Below are 20,051 nucleotides of genomic sequence, written 5' to 3'. Positions count from 1 at the left end.
GGTGTATGCAGTTGCAGAGATCACAAAAACACATCTGTAGAAGTGGAGCGGGACGCAGCGCAAGTCTATAGCAGACCACTTTAAAAGATACAGCAGCGCCCTTCTGTGACCCCGAGACGTTCTGTTAAAGGCAAGGCGTACAGAGTACAGAGAACTGACGGGAGATCAAAAGGTTGATATATGAAGGGGAAGGGGGGGTCTGACATGCCCTCTAAGCATAAACGAAGTCCCTTAAAGCAATAAGAACAGCAGTAATGGCCTAATGAATGGCTGCTGCCTACATATAACTTCACTCTAATCACCAGGTAACACATTATAATAAATGACGAGTGCCGACTTAGAACTTATTTTCATGCATCTTCGATATTAATAACGGGACAACCCTTGCAGGGCTCATGTGCAACTCGGCTATACTAAATATCTAAATAGGAGTATCTAGTCTGACGTTACTTACAGCATTGCCTGAAATTTGATCAAAAAGGACAACCTGACGACACACAGTTTTGTAAACTCAGATTTGTGGTACTTGATGCATCAGCTTATTTTTGTATTCATTTTTATTTATTTATTTTCAAGTAGCCTGATCAGGTTGCATTTCCCGGGAAGGTAAGAATTTCAATTAACACGTTTGACAGCTTAGTAATCATTTAAGGGTTTCACTAGCAGATTACTGCTAATGTGCTACAGTAGCAGGTCATCAGAAACGGCTGTAGCTTTTGACCGGGCCTCAGTGGATGAGAACCACAGCTGGCTCCTCGCAGAATGTCAGTCATTTACATGAGCAGGATGAAGAGATCATCCAATTGAGACTTGCAGCTTGCAGCAGCCCACAACAATACGGTGTGTATTATTAACCTCTCTAGACATTACAAACAGCTATAGCTGGAAGGGTAAGAAACATTTTAAAAACAGAGCAGTAATATATTTGTATTTATTTATTTTTAATAAAGCCTACCATAAAAGACCAGGACTAAAAGCTACTGTTAGGCAAACCAACTACAAGTATCTGGATGTTCTGTTTCTGCTTTCAACCGAAAGTAGAGAACCCACAATGCAACAGGCAGATGATTGCCTGCTGGGGTGGGGGTCCTGGAGCCCGTTAGAGCATCTATGAAATGAATAGTGACATCATGCTGCTTGGTCAACAAACACAAGCTGATTGATGAAGACAAACTGCTGCAATGACGACCCAGCACCGGCGTTCCCGAGACAGCCAGACCTCTGCTGGCTAGTACGCTATGTAATTATTATAGGGGTGTTATGATATCAAATGGCAATACCATAAGTTAGTTCTATCTTTACTGATCCCCCATTCAATAAATACAGTGCAAGCAAAATATGTTATTTAAACCATCAATCTAAAACGCAGGTTTAAAAAGAGCTATTAATATTAAACAAAATATTAATATCTTTCAATGGAACTGTTGTCCCTCGACATGAGCTATGAATGCAGTAATTAATATGCTGCCTTCCTGGACATGACACAATATTTCACAAACAGGTTTCACCCCTTATGTTATGAGCCAATAGTAAGCCCAGCTAATTTCCAATCCAAATGTTCTGATGTAATCTGTATAATCCTTGCAGTAATGCAATATTCCCCCCTTCGTATCTGGGGCTCTACACTAATAATGATAAATTGAAGAATTGTGAATTATATTACAAGGTCACTTTTTCATGTGCATTTTTTTTTTAACAGAGGGATTTGGTTTCATAAAGGAAAAGCACAGCAAATTGAGTGAGCTACTCTATATCATTAACAGCCCAATGAACTCTCAAGACTGTCGTTGTTCCTCTGCACGATTTGTTGAAAGATAAAGAAATGCTAATGAAACACAAAAAACACTCAAGGGCCGTCTTGAGCTAAAGGAAATGCCCTGTGCTATTTTTCATATTGCCGTCTTCCTGGTAAAGTGTGTAGGAGCCTTGTAGGAATGAGTCTGACTTTTAACATCTTAGGACAATGTCACATATTGCTTTACTTAAGGCTGCATGGAATTACAGTGTTTTTCCCTGCTGGTTTGGTTTGTTAGGCAGAACCTCAAAACAGTGAAGACAATCCATATATCTTTGGTAATATGACTAACCATTATCAGCAGGACGTTAAGTCAGGAATCAGCTCATTCAATATAGAGAAGAGCAAATAAAGTGGCTAATAATCCACATACAAAACAAGAACATCCTGGAGAGAGCTGTCTCACTGCAAGACTAAACACAGAGCACAAGACCCATCCAAATCGCGGCCAACGCTAAACAAGGAGAAAAAAAATAAATAAGATCAAACCAAATAAAAACTTAATTGCTCCTGCTCTACTGCTTTAGCATTGTAATCTTAAACAATGACAACAAATAAGAACAAGACTGAGGACAAATCTATCCTCCTCTTTCATTACTGCCGGGCGAGAATATCCAATGGTGCTGTTCTTTACGCAATCATAGCGCAATGTCCCGCTTAACCCGTCTTCCCCTTTTTGCAAATACTGCTAATAAAAAAGGCCTTTTCGCATACAGCAGCTGCATTATAAAAAGAGCAAGGATTCACCGGGGACTGTGATTTCAGACAACTTTTGTTAGATACCAGAAGACTTGAAGGGTTTGTTACCTTGTGGAGCTACTGAAAGGATTAATATGTCTGGAGTACAACTATGGGTTATTGGTTACCGATTGTTTGTTTTTATATTGCATAGCGACTGTTAAACGCAATGCAGCCAGACACTTTCTATGGTGCTGATTTACACATACAGTACATATATTAATGCAATATACACATCACACCCTAGTGTGAGCCCATTTCCAATAAGAACTTTCATTCTTAAATTATGAATATGCAGTGTGTGCATCCGTGTGTGTGTCTCGTAATATATATTACACTGCAAATTCATTCACTTTGGGTAACTTTAATGAGAGCAAAGACTAATAGGCTGTTGGCAGCTCAAAAACAGTGTTAGGTGCACAGAGTGTACCAGGCTTGACTTTGGGTCAAAGGGTCATATCAGGTCACACTCTTGAACCCTTTATTTGGGAAGCCTAACGATCATGAAAAGATGCCCTGATCATTCTTGTAGAGATACCTGTGGTATTGACCCCTTATGCTCAACCCAAACTACTCTTAAATGAACAAATCTGCCCTACAGTACACTGTTTAGAAAGGATTTCTGCAAATGATAAGCGACCATAAGCAATCCTGTTTAATATCAAAATACTCTCACATGGACGTCCTAACAGCGCGCTATATTTCTGTGTTCTACACGAGTCAAATATCTTTACTTCTTTGCTTTGCTGAAGTTGCCATTAGCACTATTGTTTTTACTTGTCTAGAAAACAGGGCAATCTGAAGAAGAGCTGTATTCTGCATTTGGCATGGACATGAAAGTGATTTATCCTCCTGTGTAGTAAATATACACTACAGGAAACAGGACTGCTACAAATGCATGGCAAAGAGAAAACAAAGGCAGTGAAACTTGAAAGAATATGTTACTTACAAAGCTACATAGAAACAAAGGGAGTTGGGGTTTTGTTATAAACTCAGGGTCAAAAGAAGCTTGGACTCTGATCAATAAATCTAAATGGTCATCTTAAGCCCTGGGTTTGATTCCAACTGGGGCCACCCATGTGAAACGTGTCCCAGTGGGTTCAGCCTAACTCCTGGGGGTGGATTTCCTAGTTTCCTGGAGAAAATAATAAATAAATCCATGTGGAGTATCATCTATTTTAAAACTGATCACGTGATTCCTTCCTGTTTTAAACATAGAAGTAAGGAATAAATAAATCATCTGTTAATGTGGGTGTGTGTGTTCCCTAAAGGTCTTCTCATATGTGTCTTAAAATCTGTATGGTTTTTGGAATGAGAGTTTAACAGTCAGACATTCACTGCACCAGAGGGCTTTCAGAACTGTTATTTCACCACTCCAGTAGAAACTACTGCTTTTAAAAGTGCAGCAAGCCTCACCAAGCGTAACATGGGACCGACTAGAAAAAAAAATTGACGGCTATGATCAGATGCAAGGATGAAAGTGCTTATTAATAGTTTCTAGATTTACATGCACAAGTGGATGTTTATGTTGGATTGGGCTGGTATGTGTGAACATCAGTGGTTGTAAACATTACCATTTAGTCCAATTTCCTTTACATCAATGATATTGTTTTAACTTTTCAACAAGGTGAACAAAGTTGAAAACAGTTTCTTGTATTATCTTTTAAGTAGTTCCACAGTTTGTTCTCCCCTGGGCAGTAATCAAGGCACAACACTGCACTTCCTCTTTAACTTACAATGACTTTTATATAAACACTGAGAGGAAGACAGCTTTGCCCACTTGCCAGCTAAAGGTTCAGAACAAATACTTCACAATGAAAAAAGTCCAGTGTAACACTAATGTAAAGATGAGTGTGCTATTTCCAAGTAGTTGAACTAAGACCATGTGAAGAAGGGCAGTGCTGTGTTGATTTGGGTTCTGCTGTATAATATTATTAAATATATAGATAACACTGTATAGGTATGGCTCTGTCTACAGAACACTGAAATAATTGTATGTTCGTTCAACCTTCTGCAAGTTATGCCAATCTGTGGTTTAAAATCTCCCCAAACCTCATTGTATTAAAGCAGCCATTAGGCAGACACGGGCAGCTCCTGCTGGGTTTTATTAGACAAATATAACATTAACAACAGTCAGGAGCCATAATGGTTAGTTAGGTTGGTTCCAACACAAATTTCCCACTTGAGGTCAACTGTATAGCCCAATGAAACTGCACGGCCACAGTTGAAGAAGAGCATGTTGGTTTACAAGAAACAAACTTTCCTAATTAATTATCAAAATTATGTCCTTAGGCTTTTACACAACAGGCGCATTGTGAATATTTATTATTTTATGATATAGTAAAAAAGCATATCTAATTGCTATTGACATAAATCAATAAAACTGCGCTGTGAAATTTCCCTTGCTGTGCTGCCTAATAGGGGAAATATAAAAGTCTTGTTTGCAGAAAGAACAGAGAGCCAATGTAGTTACATGAGCGTTGTCAGAAAGAGCTGCCTGCTGCCTTCCAACAATTATTAGTGACCGATCAGGGGCTGGACTGGTGGCCCCGACGGGTGTTAACTATGTGTTACATGTGCTACTGGCAGCGGGCTGGTTACGTGGGTAAACACGTCATCGTCAATGCCACTTCTTTGTGCCGCACAAGTAAAGCAGGGTCCAATTAGAACTATTCCTTCAGTCTGTAACTAACAATAAAAAGAACAATTCGGCACAAGCATGGTTGTTTAACCTTTTAACTGCCAGCACAGAGTGTGTGTAAATTTGGAGTGGTGTGTGGTGGTGGTGTTTTTTTTGTTTGTTTTTTTTTTTCCTGCTGCCCTGCTTAATACCAACATGGTCATTGCCGTGAAACAAACCTTCACATATAAATAATTGAATATGTAAATATTTGCCAGAACTGGTTACATTATTGGTTAAAACAAAAGGGAGCGATAATGCATTGTGGTACACAATGTTCACAGTTGTGTAACTAAATCTAGGTATGCTGGTCAAACAAGCCAGTGGCATTACGAGATACAGTATGCTCTTAAACAACATTCTTCACACCTTTTTATTTTCAACTAGAGTACAATGGAAACGCAAAAGGTATTAATGCAGGTATTTTAACAGGGGATCAGAAAGATCACCAGGATTGTGGTTTGACAGCCCAGCTGATTACCATGTCTTTTAAAAAGGCCAGTGCAAATGTAAGCAAGGCGTTCACACATTTCTGTGCAGATAATTCTGACTCAGATCTGCAAATGCTGCTTTCAACCTGCAAGCCCTGCAAGATAAGATCAAGAGAAGATTAGGCTCTAGTATCAGTGATTAACTTTATTTTGTATTCGCATAAGTGCCTCTTTTGGGTTTTGTTATTTAGCTTACCCCTCAGGCCTGAGGATAATGCCATTAATGCCAGTGCCATTAGGGTCCTGGATATGAGGTTCTGATCGATCAGCGTCACGCAGGGCTGGTGTCAAAGTTCCCACATGTTTATAGGTGACATCAGAGGAGGGAGGGAGAGTGGGGAAGAAGGGGTGTCATCTTATCATGAATTAAAATCTCAATACACAGAGAGGGTAGTCTTAAAACACACCGCAAGCGTAAGACTGAACGCCACTGACAGACTGGAGAAAAACAATCCAAAAACAAAAATAAACACAGGAGGAAAGAAAAATCCTTCCACTTGCTAAAGAAAATAGTCACCCTGGATAAATGAACCCTGTTTTGCTAATGCAAATACAGAATTGTGGGGAGGTCTTGAAACTTTTTTAAAAAAGGAGAACAGTTATTGGATCAGTCAAGTCCAAAAAATCAGTCAAGTCCAAAAAATATGCAGCAATATGATAAACTGAGAGTTTTATTGCTATTATAAACCATTTATCAGAAGGTAAAGCCTTCTAATCATGGCATCTGTTGCTTAAATGCTGTTGACGTCACAGTGGGCTGAACACAATTTGGTCCCATGACGATCGTGGCATAAAACTATTTTTTTCTCCCACTGTTTCCCTACAATATTGAATTTAAAATATAGTGAGGAAAATAAACCACTTTCATTATGCTGCTAACAGATCACACTAGAGAAATACAGTCTGTATAATTGATCATTAGAAAGTTATCCAAGCATGTTGAGGACACATTGTTTGTTTCATTTCTAAAGTCAAAAAGACAAACAAACAAACAGCAAAAAAATCACGAGTGAATTTCTGCCAATGCATTAGCCACCCATTTTTGCATTGCAGGCCTCTTTTTCTGCTAGAAACCTATACAAAATAACACCTCATTTACATATGCATGACACACTGTGCCCTCTGCATTCATTTCCAACAGTCCAAACTTCTTTACAGTGTAGACTTCAGGCAGATGCACTGGATGGCCCCCTAACAACATTATTTATGCAAGTAATTCCATGATCCAGTCCGGCTTCCTCTCTTCCTACTCCTGAAGTAAAAAGAAGTCCATTCTTCAGGATCAGCTGTCTTTATTCTCGGAGAAAACATCACTTCACCAAGCATGTTGTGTTAAAATAACAGATTTCTGTTGGTTCCTGAAGAGAGAAGTAATGAAAACGATGTATGCTATAGCTATCGAGGCCCCTTTGTAAAGACAAAGTGTGGGGGGGGGGGGGCTGCTAGGGGGTCTTCAACAGAGGGTCTTTGTACTTCAGATGCAAATGAGTTTGGGGAAAGAATAACAAAACAGACTCCAGACAATAACTGGATAGAGGCGCTCGTGAAGAGCTGACCCATCCAGTGGTATTTTGTAAAATGTGTTAGACTCCTTCCCTCTCATCGAACACTTGACTTTGACAGCTGTGTCTTTTAATCAAGTATTGAGCACTATGTTGTTCAAAATATTTCTGCTTTAAACCCCCCCTCGGCCTCGGCTCCCTTTGGTGGAGAGCACTACACAGTTTCACTTTCAATCATTTAGCAATTTCACGCCCGTCACAAGTCACACAAACTCAGATTTGCTAAACAAAGTAGAAATTAAGTACACTGACGTAAAAGAACCACAAGTGGAAAAACAAAGTAAGTTTAATAAAGAGACAAAAAAGAAAGAGAGAGATTGAATGATGGGAAGTCTACTGTGTGAAATAAACCCTTTCAGTGTAGGAGAACACTGAAATATAATTCTCGCATGTACACTGCCATTATTTTCAGTCTCCTGGTCTTTCATTCCAGATTATGCATTGACTATTCTATCTGCCAGTTTATGTTTGTGTCTTTTTTATTATTATTACAGTTTTGTATTGTATTAAATGTTGTTGCATCCTGTTCATCTGGTCTGCTGATGCAGATGGAATTTCACAGAATGCTGCCTTTATTTTCTAACAAGGCTCAATTTCAATCAACAGTTATTATACATGGGCAATTTACTTTTTGACTCAAACGTTTACTTGAAATCACAGTCTGTTTACTAATTAACTTACCAATACCTAGGGAGTGGATTGTGCATTAGAAAAGAGAGTTTCATGAATTCATGTAAATACTAAATGTTGTGGGTAATTATTAAATCAGCACCAGATCGGTGGGTAACAGTAAAAGTACTATTACGACCAGGAGTTAAATTGACGCTTAACGGTCCGGAATGGCGTTCCACCTCCTCAGGATTCCGTTCCTGGTCTTCTAATTGAAAGTAGGATTCCGTTCCCCTTACACGGGCCACGACCGTTCCACCTCTTAAAATCCCAATTTAACCTCAACTAGCCACTCAAGTTTGCCTCCTTGTATCGTGATTGGGAGCGATCCAATCAGAGGGAGGAACTGAACCCCAAATTCCACGGCACAGGGTGACAACAGAGGCCTGAACCATTCAGTAACCAGCCACATTCCAACAGGAGTAACATCAGTGAGGTCCTGGCTACGACACAAAAATGGCAGGAGATTGTACAAAGTCCAGAAGTGTCAAGGCTGGCAATCAGCTGTCAGATATTTTTCTGCACTTTGGGTCTAAAAACCATGCGTGTATTGAGTTCAAGTAGCAGAAGATGGAACCACACAAGGATTTTCCAATTTGCACCTGTCAAAGTCATTCTGTGCTTAACCAAGCTTACATGCACCTCCACTGACTGGGCGTCCATTCAGCTGATACATGATGGACACCCGTGCAGTTCCTAACGCTCACTGGGAGCAGGATCCAAATACAGAACCCTGGTGCACCAGGAGACCAAGTCACATCGTTTTAATGCTAGGCTGTGGTCCTAAATGTTGTTATTCTTAGAAATACAACAGAGTGTAAAGAAATAAAGAAACAACATCCTCAAGTTGTTAATCAATGAAAATATATTAAAAATAAATAAAAATCGAAATTAGTCTTGGGACCACTGTCCTGATTCCCAAACATATTTGTAACACTCATAATAATGGACTCTAATCCCTTTTAAGCTCCACTCTAACATGAGCCAAGAAAATATCTTGGTTCAGTCACATTCTTTTCCAGAGCTAAATTTGAACAGACACAATTGCTGGTGTATCATTAACAGATGCAAAGCATTAATATACTGGTAAACACAGTTTAAAAAAAGGCAAAGAGATTTTTTTATGGATGATCTGTAACAAATGTAGTGTAATTCTAAACACCTCGCAGACCTGGTGAGGTTGTTAAGAACAAAAATCCTGATGAAAAGAGAAGTATAAATGTAGCGATACACTGTAATTACACATCCTGAACATTGTTTAACTGTGCACTTAGGGATCAACAGTCAATGCCTTCAATAACTTAGTGCACATCCCAGTAGAGTCTGTCCACACTGCACAATACAATTTCTTTCTTTCGTTTTGAACAAAAGACCAGTGGGTTTAATTTTTTCTTCTTCTTCTTGCACTGTAATTAACTTCTCATTAATATGCTTTCTGATTAAATCAAATCTGAAAATAAATTACTTGCAGCTTCCATTTTTTTTTTTTTTTTAATGTAAAACTGAAATGCAAATAAAAAGTCTACTATTGCACTTTGGGGAAAACAACAATTTTTCTGTTAAACCGCCTATTCCCTTTAATGTTTCACATTACAGTTTTTATATCTACTCTATATATAGGTCACACCAATCTAATTCTCAAAAGTGTAGAAACAACTGCATTCTTGCATTTTGTTACTACAAATAAATTGGGTTCTAAAACTAAAATAATAAATAGTGAATTTTAAACTGATCCATTTTTAAACAAATACAAGTGCCAAAGCAGTGCTATCTATTATTTGCTATTAGAGGCTTGCTGCTGTAAGAATTTTACTCCAGCTTATTATCTACAAGGTTCATGTCACCTACATGAATAAAAAGCTAATCACAGTTAAGAATACTTGGTATAGTAAAGAGCCCCCCCCCCCCCCAACAATAAGCATTTCTGCTGCTAAACAACCAGAGACAGGGTTGGTTTCCTGTCCAATAATTGATGTAGACTTGCTTCAGCATCTAGCCCCAGACAACTTTTCAAAAACGTCAAGCAGGAAACAGCACGGTCAAAGAAAGATGGTGCATTCCTTCTACGCGGCTTGGGTCAGACGCTCAGAAACGCTACATTTACACCGTGCCGCTGCCAAAAGCACTTGCGTTTCCATGCCCTCCTGTTGCTAAGATAAAGGATGTTTCCCACTGCCAGGTTCTAACAAAACAAGTTGCTATCACCCCAAATCCAGCAAATGAGCTTGCGTGTCTTACAGTTGGAAGACTTAAGGGGTTATTGGATATCACCTATGGGAGCTGCAGAGAAGGAACCAGTCTCCATTTCTTTTTGACCTTTCTGGTTCCTGTAGCCCCCCTTATATTACAAACTCAAACTAGGCCTTTAGCCTTCATTGATCATTCACTCAGTGGTCACACAGGAAGGACAGCAAATACTTATTGTACCAGACAAACAGATCAAGTTCTGTTCATGTACACTGGGTAGAAAATGGGAACTACTGCAGTATAATAATTATCTTAATAACTAATGCCAAAGATTTTTTTTTTTTTTGGGATGCAATACCATATCTGAAATTCTTGTTATGTTAAATGCATGGGATGCACATTTCTTATGATTTCAATTGCACAAGACTAGGAGTGGTTGCACGATATAACAAAAAAGTTTAATGTTTTTATATATTTTTTTAATTACTGGTCATCAGAGTTTTAGCAAGCACGATAACCCATCATTTCTTAAGGAAGTGGGATTACTGGTATGATAATTCAGGATGTCCTGGCCATATATTCTCCCATGTGTTTTAAAATGCTAGTTTAAAACACCTTCACATAAATACACAATGAAATTCAGACTTACTGTTACTGAGGAGGTTGTGACGCTCCTCAAGTCATCGTCCATGCACTCGTGGTCAACATCACTCTAAATAAAATGAAACGAAATAACCATTTAACTGTTGTTTAGTTACAAACGTATTACCCAATATGCTTTGGAAGCTCACAATTGTACACAGGTTTCAGGGTCCTTCAGAAATAATTAATAATATACAGTCTAACTTCATTATAAGGAACCCCCCTAGGACCTGGAGAAATGTTCGTTACATCAGGTTGTTCACTATAATAGAGTTTGGCAATTTGCTGTTTCAGAATGATGAAGAAACACCTATCTATGAATCAGCCTTATCTTCGAATTAGCCTACCAAGGTCTTTGTTTTCATTGAGAGAATAACACATTCACACTGGAGAAAGTTTAGTGTCAGTTACTATCGAGATTTTTTTTATCCAGGTAAATTTTGTAAACCTGATCATTCTAATAGGGCTAATTGTCATTGAAAAAAACGGTTCTTGCTGCTTGGCTCGCTAAAAAAGTGGGTTCATTACAAGAAGGGTTCATTATAGTGAAGTTAGACTGTATATTTAAAAAAAATAGATATTGATATTATTAATTATATTAACACACATTTAAAAAACATGTAACTAGGCCATTGTAAGAAACCTTATAAATAACTTCCCACTAGTGGTGTGTCATTTAGCAATGATGTCAATAATCATTAATACCTTTATAACATGTTTATTGTTCCTTACGAAGAGATTCTTAAACTTAAGGGTGAGCCGAGCTTGAGCCATGTTTTAGGAGGCACAGTAAACACTTGCTGTTTGTTTTTGTTGAAATCATTCTTTGCCACAAAGTATTCAATTTCCGTTCTTAAGTTCTGTAGAATTCTACTCCAGAACGTCTTTTCCCAGAGGTTTTAGCGTAGAATTATTTTTGACAAATATATATTTCATGCCCACTGTGACCCTACTGCTACACAGCCATTAAACTGGGGATGGAAATGTGGAAAATATCCATATCAGCCGAACTGTAGGGGAACAGCATTCAACTGTGAGCCATCCAAAACAGATTCCACAAAGTACGACATGAAAGGAAAAACCTTCAGGATATTTCAAAAGCAAAACACATTATGCAATTTGACTATTTATTATTATTAAAAGGGTTTTGCTCACCAGTAAAACTCATTGTGTGTGTGTGTATGTGTCTGTGTGTGAGGAAGAAAGAGAGAGAGAAAGCAATCAAATAAAATGGTAATTCTTTCAAAATTACAAAAACATCATATTAGTGCACATTTGCAATTTTAAACATTAGTACGGTTCCTCCCAGTAAGTAAGCTACTGCTTAATTAATAAAAAAAAGAATACAATACTAAATAGCTGGGCGTACAGCACAGTGTGACTTATGGGGATCCCACGCCATGTTTACATTGTGAGTTTCAAAGCCAAATGATGGAAGAAAAATAAATTAGCCCATGAAAAGAAGTGAATAGCCAATTAAAATCTAAAGGTTTGTATCTATCAACATTCTTTGGAGACGAGCTTACCAAGTGTACAGTTGTTTCTCATCTTTCAAATTATATTTTTTGTTTATACAGCCCATTGGCGCTAACTAGTGCGCTGCAATCAATGCAAGGTCTTATCTGGAGTTGTTAATGAGGAAAAGTGAACCATGTTTGCATTTTCACACAGACTTTGACTTTCAACAATTCATCTGTATTTCAAGGCTTGCAATTAGTTCTTGCTGCAACATACAAGGAATGAATTACTTCTACCCTATGTCTCGGCAAATGTAAAAAGCTTAACAGTTCTAGTTTCTTGTTAATTTTGCTTGGATTTAACCCAAATCACAGAAGTCATATTACAATTCAGTTCCTTTGGTGTTTTATTGTTATTTTCTTTATTTGTTTATTTATTTGATCTATTCCTTGCCATTGTGGTACACAGAACAGCAAAGCCAGTTACAAATACAAGTGTTGCTTTTAGGCAGAATAACAAATCAGTGCCTGCAGCCTCCCTAGAGGAATAAAAAAGAACAAAGTAAGAAGTTTTCTGGCATTGTTGAGTAGAAGCCTTTTTACGTGCATTCTCTTTCCGTCTGTGAAAGGTCACATTCAAATAAAACTTTCTCCTGTCTCTATGCTGTTTCATGTGCACAGACAGACTCAGCCAGTCAGATCTGTGTTTGAGCAGGGCTGCCACAATGCATTGGTTTATGTATATTACAGGTTTACATTTACCCCTTTACTGTGTCTATAAATATCCTACCAGTGATAGGGAATCACAGATCCCTCCTTACACACATAATTCACTACAATCCGCTAAGCTTCAGTTTCTGTTTTTTTTTTATTTTTTTATTTGTTTATTTAGCAGACGCCTTTATCCAAGGCGACTTACAGAGACTGGGGTGTGTGAACTATGCATCAGCTGCAGAGTCACTTACAATTACGTCTCACCTGAAAGACGGAGCACAAGGAGGTTAAGTGACTTGCTCAGGGTCACACAATGAGTCAGTGGCTGAGGTGGGATTTGAACCGGGGACCTCCTGGTTACAAGCCCTTTTCTTTAACCACTGGACCAAACAGCCTCCTCTGTGCTCTTAGGCACCCACTGGGAAAACCTAATATGCTGCATATATATGCAAGATGCATCTATGCCACACATATTGCCCTAAATTAACTAGAATATGTGAAACAGTTCACTTTAGTAAACATAAAGGATATTTTATATAAAATAGAAACATTAAAATATAATGTGCATGATATATGAAACATATCAGATAAAAGATGGACTTTTAAAATAAGTTACATTGATTGTTTAAAGTTTGTTTGTGTACTTTCCTTTAGCAAACAAGATGACATGACTTTAAATTCTGGAAACATTCTTGTTCAGATCTGTCCCTGGACAACGTGCAACCAAAACACATGTCTCCTAAACAAAATCCACTTTTAAAAACCCAGAGAGATCATCCATGCATCTTTATAAGTCATCTTGTTACAGTACCACATACTCAAAACAAAGCATAAGAGATAATCTAAGTTGACAAGAGTTTTAATATGTTTATTTCATGTAGACCTGAAATGTACAGTAATTAATCTAGAGAGAGCATTAATGAGGCTTTTCGTTTTCCCCCCAGTGAACCTTCATCTGCAACATCGTTCAGATCACTCAGGTGCATTACTTAACAGGGCTGCATCAAACAGTGCTGCTGATAATACTTTGAAAAGTTTAATGATGGGGGGGTTGTGGTTGATCTTAGAAGTCAAGACGACCTTCTCCGAGTCAGTATCACCAACACTCAGTCTCAGCGTTCCCACATAAAACTCCCTTTCACAAACTGTGGTGGAGTAAACTAAAGCAGAAATCATTGCTCAATTCACAGCCCAAATACTGTACATAACTCACCAGAGTGACACAGGTTTTAGGTACAATTTCCTTGAAGAACAAGTCAGGTATACTCAAGGAATATGTAATTCATAGTAATAGTTAGATCACTATAAGGGAGAGTGCATATCCTATTGGAAACCTCCCCTTAAGATCCCCAGGTCAGCTCGATCTGTTTACAAAATCTGTTAATCACTACGAAGCACAACAGTAGTGGACTGAAATTTTACAGAGATCTTGAAAAGGTTTATCTTGTCCCTTTTAGGGGCTGTGACAAGTTCCCTCTGTTTGGAAATGGTGGGATGTGCGGAGTGTTTCGGTTGATACAAAACAGCTGGCTGTAGGACAGCAAACCAATAAACCTAGATATTGATCAGTTACTATATGAAGCACTGTGGGCAATACAATACACTATTGGCTAAGAAATTGTAGCAATAAACACCTTTAACTTTACAAAAAAGGTCTGGTAACAAGTTAGTTTAAGGATACATTAGAACATTTTAAAATGTGTCTATAAATATGTTATAAAGTTTGCTATAAACGTCTCAGACTGTTACAGGAATGCAGCATTATATAACACATGTAAGTAAAGCATTTTAAGAAACTTTAAAATGTGATACAACATGTTCCAATAAAACTGCATGGTAAAAAAAACAATTATGAATTTAATATGCTTTAAGAGCATGGTTATTTATATCGGTTTTCTAAATGGATCATTAAACAAAGTTTAACAATTAAAACTATTTAAAATCACAGCCAGTATGTTGTAAAGTTCATTACTAGATTAACTACTTTCCCTATAATTCTAAGAAATCCTTTTATCCTATGTCTATAACAGGTTTCAGACTGTGCCCTGTACAATCACTATGAAATGGGCTGTGTGAACCTCTAGAGCAGTAATCAGATTCCTTACAGTAAGGCATGATTCAGCCAGCATGAATCCCAGGTTAATCTAACAATGCAGTGGAGCAAGTGGTATACAAATACAATTCTGAGACCAACAGGGGGATGCCATCACCATGCAGTTTTAGCCTAAATATCTCCGATTACAAGCAAAAGAGAAAATAGCTTGTGCCACGTCGGCTATGCTGTTCACAAGCTCGATTAGGAATGCTCTAAAAATACCTGTTATTCTCTTTGTAAGCTGTTATTATTATTATTAGGTCCCTTATTCGTCTATTCCCATTCTGTTCAAAACCACATGGTTTCCATTTTCCATGCTGGGGCTCAATGGACATAAACCACTGGCAGCCACAGCCTCCTTTCAATCAGGATACTGGCAACAGAGCAGCTTACTCAGTTCACCACGCAGTTCCTGTGGGAATCTGTATTTAGGGGTTCCAAATATGAGGCTTCTAATTCTAGGACCCCAAATTCTAGAACCCCTGGAAAGCCCAAAGGTTCAATATAGAGGAAACCCTCTTAACTAAGGCTCTTGTTACACGAGTCAATGCGCTGGCAACATAACTTGTAGCAACGTGTTGCCTATGACGTCACCGCGGGGGATTTGACCTGTTACATGATACAACTAACAGTTAACTCGCATTCGATACAAATTGCCTTTAATCCAAGCAATATCCAATCATATTTCAGAACTACATCACGTGGTTCTGGTTTTCAGGTCATATACTTACAAATGCCAAGCATCAGTACAACTATTTAGTATTACTGTCATCTTTAAATAATTGAACAACTAATAATTATAATAATAAAGTAGTAACGTTTACAGAATAAAAGCAAATAAGCCAAATATGTAAAACTCAGTTTAACGTACAGTACTACACGTAGATAACAATGAACGATAATTCTTAATTTCTTTAAATGCTGTAAAATACCTACTGTTATATGCTGTTCCCGTGTTATTAACGCCTAGAATCCCACTGAGTTCAGAGAGTTTTGCCTCTCGTTTTCCTCTTCTAAAATATTGTTCATCCCTCGGATCCCATTGGTTTAGCAGAGTTACAGTAGCTACATTTTTATTCCCCTATTATTATTATTATTATTGCTGTCTTTTATACAAAGGTATTTTAAATATTAAGAAAGGGAGACCTGAACAAAGGTGCAGTTCGGGCGTAGTTAACGATAGTTGGACAAAGATTTTAAGTAGTCTTAAAAACTTGTTGAAAGTAACTCTCCCAGCATTGGTTGTTATCAAAATAGTCCACTACCAGAATGACGATGTGTTGACCAACCTTCATAAAACTCTTATGTGAAGTATTTATTTCTCCTGAGTCCAGGTAATTGCGGTTTTCGTTTCCATTTCAAGTGTTGTTTTCACTGTAGCAGACAGAATCACGTGACACACACCAGTGCTCTGATTGGATATTGCCTGGAACCTGTTGCTTGGAGTAGGATCGCTGTCCACTCAAGCAATCGCGTTGCCACGCAGTTGCCAGAAAGTTGACAATACGTTGTCAGGGCTGTTACACGGGGCAATCCTCACGGGATTTGGTCGCAGGCGATAAAAGTTGCTAGTAAATTGACTCATGTAACAAGGGCTTAAGAGTGAAGCAGTCCGTCACAAGGTGTAAAATAATAATTATTTAAGCTTGTGCAGTAAATTATGCTTTTGGGTCTCTCATACAGATGGGGCATAAAAAATAAATATTTAAGTCATTTGACATTTTGGCACATTTATTTAATTCCCTAAAAACTAATGCCTATCAAACAGAATGTGCGTGTGTGTAAATCAGACTGTGTGAACACCGTTTCTAAGAGGGTCACCTGGAAGTCACACTTCTGAGAACCTATAAACGTGTTACTTTATAGCTATTCCAATTGTTGTATATTAGAATTGTGTGCATTGTATTACCACTAATGAATGACATCAATTCTCAGTTTACAACTAAACATTTATGAGGGAGGGAAAATGTTTTTTTTTTTCCCCTCCTTAAATTTGGACCAGACAGATTTTTATTCATTATGCAGAGATATGAAAAAAAACAGGGTTACTACAATGCAGAACTTATAATGAATCATGTTTTATGTTGAGTTGAATAAATAATTTTAATGAATGCATGTCATCCTCTGCATGCTCCTAGTATTTACTTTCTTACATGCTTAAGCCTTTGTTTAGCTAGAATATTTAGGTGATTCTCTTTATGGTGTTTCTCCTTGGATTATTATTAAATATTCCAAAAAAAAATGAGGAGTCTTTTCAGAAGCAAGTTTTGCAGAAATAGTTAATAGGCATGGCAAATAATGAAACCAGCAGAGAGAGAGAGGGTTAGCTGCATCTTGTTACCTATCCCTAAAAGATGTCCCCTATGATTTACAAGGCTCCATTTGGTGTTTAATAGCTGTATAATGCTGGTAATGTTTGGTTTTCTCACTAGCTTGAAATACTGTTGTTGATAGAAAAGTCCCCATAATTGTGTCAAGTCTTTATGAGTACCACTTATTGCATGTGAGGTAACAGAAGGTAATAAACAATAATGCACCTTAAAGAGACCTTGGGCCCCTGTACTGCTTCTCTATAAGCAGTGGAAAGCTATGGGACAGAGGGATGGGATGCAGTGTTTGGTTTTTTTTATTTCTTTTCTTTAACCAAGAACTTTGTACTTGTAACTGGTTCAAAGTCACAGTTTAATTAAATAAACAACAGAGCCATACACAGATGTTTCAGTTATGTTTTGAATATAGACATACGGTACTGTACAGTATATATTTCTGTTTGAAAATGCTGATAAGTGCGAGAATGAAATGCAAGTTAAAGTAGCATCTGGGGGAAGTGATTAATGTCATGTCTTGCTCTTGTGTATGAATAATGAAGGTGAAAAAGAATCAGCAAGACAATCAGGACATCCTAAAAAGAAGCAACTTTGTTTAGTAATTAACAGTTTAATTAAGATATTGAATCGGCTCAAAACACGGTCACGTGAACATAAATAAAAACCTAAAAATTCATATAGGTTTGAGTCCGTTGCTGGGTAATACAGTTAAATAAAAACGCAAATATCATTGGGAGGAATTTAAAGTGGTCGCTTAGACCAGGTGGTCGCATGAGCAGGTTTGAATGTACATGTAAAAAGATGCAGCACAGCACTCACTGATTTGTAACAACGCTATTCTTTCCACACACATGCATGTAAAGTCCAATGACAATTCCAAATGTCCTGATGATATTAAGTGCTGCTGACGCATTTTGAACAGGATCAAAACGCTCAGGAGAAAAGTAGTTTGGCCGTATTCAGCCTCAATGCTGGCTAGAAGATTTCTGCAGATAAAGCATTTCAGAAATCAATGTCATCCTATACAGAATTCGGGTTAATTGTGAAATAGTGCACCGTGTAAGATGGCCACGCTATATTTCAAAGCACACTTCTGAAAAAAATGTAAAAAAAAAAAAAAAAGGATTAAAAATATCTTGCTAGTACACCGCGTTTACAATTTAAAATATGTTATCAACCCATATTCAGTTATGTTAAATATAATGATGAACAATATTACATAAAAGGGCATGGAAATTGACATTGTGACAGTGGACCAGTTGAATGGTTTCGATTATCACAGGAGCCTGTATTCAGCTATATTCCAGCACTCTCATCAGTCTTTTGTGAGCTGTTCTTTAACGAGGAGTGAAGTCTAAGCCGATAAGGCCTGGAAGACATAATCAGGAACCTTCATTCTCCATTGACATCGCCATGCAGCCAATTCACAAACATTTTCATATCAATATTGGGCATTTTCCCTACATTCTAATCCATCAAAGTGGTCTATTAATCCTCCCTGCCCTGTTCTCTTTTCAAATGCGAACAATTTTCCTCTCGCAAGCTAAAACATTTGTCCTACAGCCTCTTCCACAAAGACACTGCATTGTCAGCAATGATTGATCAGTGGCTTAATATAAATGAGGAAAGCCATGCACATCATATCAATGATGCCGTACATCTGCACCAGAAAAGATATGGATTTCCATGATGACTTGAATGCCTAAGATAATAACAATAAAAAATTATAAAATCTGCACGCGCAGCAGATTCCAATGCTGTGAGTTTTGTTACGTTGGGTTATTTTATCTCTTGAAAAACTGAAAAACTATGTTTCTCATAGTAAGCTTAAAAAAAAGAAAAATGTCTTTGAAAGTGTTGATAGAATTGAATTACTGTTGTGTTTTTGATTATTCAAACTTGAAAAGGATCTGTTTGTGTAGCCCTGGGAGCTTCCCGAACGTTTAAAAAGCAGACACAATCAAAATACAGTACGCTTCTAAAAATATACCAAAATGATTTTTGTAGATTAAGACTTATTTTTATTCTATTCAAATCTCTGAGGCAATTTAATAGCTCTGGACATTGGGGATACCTTTTTGATTACAGGTCATAGCGCTTGAATGCTTTGAAGCACACATTCATACATTTTGTTTTACTTTTTGAGGTGTAAAAATCAGCATTGGTCAGAATCAGGTACATACGTTTCAGTATATATTTCCCAGGGTTTAGGCTGCTCATGGAACCTCAAACATTTTATTTTGGAAACTGGAATTTTTGCCTGACAAGGTTACTATCTGAAATTCAGCTTCCAAATGTGGCTAGATACTGAACATAAAGAGGCAACGCTGATAGGTTTTCACATCATTTACACAATTGATTGGCTTTAGCAACCATCATGGTAGTACAGACATTCCTACCCACCCCTAAATAGAACGGAGCACAGTTAGCTACTCTTCCACATCATGTAAACAGGATACCCAACTCATAACCCCTTTTCCATTGCAGATTTCCACTTGCTCAGTGATGCAGCACCTCATACTGCTCCTGAAACACATTCAACCCCAACCAGCCGTTCAAACACCCATTAGATAAGAGAAGTGTTTAAAAAGGGTTCAGTACTGCTGAGCACAAAGCTGAAGGAAACGCTAGTGCTGTTTCAGAAAGCAGGAATTGTTTAAAAAAAGAAAAGATATCACAGCATGCACTTTTATT

At 37.7% G+C, this 20,051-nt stretch overlaps 1 protein-coding gene across 2 annotated transcripts in view; it reads right to left on the bottom strand.

Annotated features, from left to right (window-relative positions):
- Window positions 1–20,051, bottom strand: part of LOC117963677 (ankyrin repeat domain-containing protein SOWAHC-like) — a 106,279-nt gene that overhangs the window by 32,775 nt on the left and 53,453 nt on the right. For both annotated transcript variants that reach the window (XM_058993927.1, XM_034904648.2), the window contains one exon: window positions 10,772–10,834. In XM_058993927.1, coding sequence (XP_058849910.1) covers window positions 10,772–10,813 — 42 coding nt within the window. In that variant the 5' untranslated portion in view covers window positions 10,814–10,834. The remainder of the gene's footprint in view (window positions 1–10,771; window positions 10,835–20,051) is intronic.

The sequence above is a fragment of the Acipenser ruthenus genome, chromosome 20 (assembly GCF_902713425.1).
Source record: "Acipenser ruthenus chromosome 20, fAciRut3.2 maternal haplotype, whole genome shotgun sequence".
NCBI lineage: Eukaryota > Metazoa > Chordata > Actinopteri > Acipenseriformes > Acipenseridae > Acipenser > Acipenser ruthenus.
Note: the sequence above shows the minus strand (reverse complement) of the source record. Positions and strands in the feature narration are given on the sequence as shown.